At 56.2% G+C, this 2,206-nt stretch overlaps 1 protein-coding gene across 1 annotated transcript; it reads right to left on the reverse strand.

Annotated features, from left to right (window-relative positions):
• Window positions 1–943: 943 nt before the first annotated feature.
• LOC107301360 (leukocyte cysteine proteinase inhibitor 1-like) lies at window positions 944–2,024 on the reverse strand (the record flags this gene model as incomplete). The annotated part of the gene is made up of 2 exons (XM_029287112.1): window positions 944–1,141; window positions 1,923–2,024. Coding segments are annotated over 2 exons (231 nt in total), but the record flags the coding sequence as incomplete, so codon positions are not given.
• Window positions 2,025–2,206: the final 182 nt, after the last annotated feature.

Below are 2,206 nucleotides of genomic sequence, written 5' to 3' on the forward strand. Positions count from 1 at the left end.
AGTCCCCACGTCACAAAGGAGCCCTAGTTCCCCACCCCTATTATAAAGGGTTATTGAACCCCCTGGTAGCATTTTTTACTTCTTAATCAGCAGCTTGTCGCTTTCATACATGAGGATTCATTGTTCCTGAACGTGACTTGCAAACCACAATTTCCCTCTTTCCCGTATCTAAGTTCCATTTTCTGCCTGCATCCGCCTGATCCCGTGTCAGAGTGAGGTGAGCATGTCGGCAAGCCAAATTCAGCTTTGGAAACCTGGATAGAGCCGGCTTAACCCTTCAGGGTGGCCTGGCCTGGGCCCTCGGGCTCCGTGGGGGCTTCCCTGGGCAGAGAAGGGGCTGTCTGCCCTCTTCCGCCCCTGAGGTGGGTCTCCGGAGCTCCCACTTCAGAGAAGGGCCAGGAGGAGGAGGGTCCTCAGTGGTCTCTGGGTCACTGACCTGCCCCCCCAGCCTTCCCCCCCCCAGTGTTTTTGCAGTGGTTGGAGAGAGTTTCTAAGAACAGGCACTCCTCGACTTACAACCACAACTGAGCCCAAAATTTCTGTCGTTGAGACAGTTGTTAAGCGAATGTTGCCCCTTTTGACGACCTTTCCTGCCACGGACGTTAAGTGAATCACTGCGGTTGTTAAGTTAGCAACACGGTCGTTAAGTGAATCTGGCTCCCCCCATTGGCTTTGCTTGTCGGAAGGTCTCAAAAGGGGGTCACGTGATACTCCCCCTTCCCCCAGGACGCTGTGACCGTCATAAATACGAGTCAGTTGTTAAGCATCCAAATTTTGTTCACGTGACCCTGGGGAGGCTGCAACGGCCGCGAGTGTGGAAACCGGTCGTGAGTCACTTTTTTCAGTGCTGTTGTAACTTCAGATGATCACTAATGAACTGCTGTAACTTGAGGACTAACTGTAAATACCGGCCAGCTGAGTTTGTATCAAAAATCCAAGGACATTTTAGGAGAGATGCATTTATTATGCTCGGAAGCTTACACGGCTGGGAGAAGAGACTTCTAGGCTGCGTCTAGAAGATGGGGTCATCCTTGGTCTTGTCCACCTGGAAGCTGGAGAGCTTAACCTGTCCGCCATGGACTGGCAGGGCCTCGAAGATCCTCAGATGGATGTAGTCTTTCTCTTTGTCGCCGCATTGCATCTGTGAGGGGGGAGCAGAGGGACCTGGGCATCAGGCATCGGGGTCCAGCAGCCACATCCCCAACGGGGCGTCTACGGCTACTTCTTGTGAGAGTTCAAAAACGAATTCTGGCTCCTACTGAGCCGCCAGAGGTCAGGGCATCTTCTGCAGCCAGATGCCCCCTAAGGGGGAAGACCCCTCCCATCCTTTTTAATGCTGGCTGAAGATCTCATTGGCGCCCGAGGTCCAGAAAAGGCCTTTCCTAGCCCAGCTGGTAGAGTTGGGTCAGGGGGCTCACACTTGCCCGTTTGGCTAAAACCCAAACCAGAAGACCCTCCTCCTCCTCCTCCTCCTCCTCACACCTCTTCAGGTGTTCCTTCCAAGCCAGAGGCTTTTGCAAATGAGGGGGGGGGCTGCTGGGAGGAGAGGATGGCCTGGAGGAAGGTCTCCCCCTCCGGCAGGTCCAGGAGGCCCTCCAGGACAGTCCGGAAGAGCCCACGGCTGCGGCTGTCTGAGTGGCTGAGGTGGCACTGAATCCCCGAGTGACCCAGTGGGGCGGGGTGGCAGAATGGGTCCTGCCTCAGAATTTAGGGAAGAGGAGCAGAAATTAAAACTAAACCGGGTAGGCAGGGGCCCCGTCAACCACTGGTGTGGTGAAGCATCTCTCGACCGCAGACGTTGTGAAGGAGGGAGAGAGAAGCAGATGCCAAAAAAAACTCCTGGATGGTCCTTAAGAGGCTGGATTCCCCCCTCCCCTGCTTGGGACTGGGGTGGTGGTGGATCCAGGGGTTCAGCCACTGACCTTGACAAAGTAGTTCATCCCGGCCATCACCTGCTGACGGTACAAAATGGCCTCGTATTTGGCAAACGTCCGGTTCGTCGCCGCCTCCAGCTTGGGTTTCACCTGGTGGCAGAAGCGACACGTCCAAGGCAATGAGGCCGCAAGAGGGCACCTCTGGGAGATGCCAGGGGGGCCCTTGCCGCCTCACGGCTCCTCGCCGGCCTGGGCAGATGACGGGGGCCTGAGGGGCGCATGCTTTGGGGGCTCCTTGGACTTGAGGGGCGCATGCTTTGGGGGCTCCTTGG

Source organism: Protobothrops mucrosquamatus, unplaced genomic scaffold (assembly GCF_001527695.2).
Source record: "Protobothrops mucrosquamatus isolate PMUCROS unplaced genomic scaffold, P.Mucros_1.0 scaffold11894, whole genome shotgun sequence".
NCBI classification, from domain to species: domain Eukaryota; kingdom Metazoa; phylum Chordata; class Lepidosauria; order Squamata; family Viperidae; genus Protobothrops; species Protobothrops mucrosquamatus.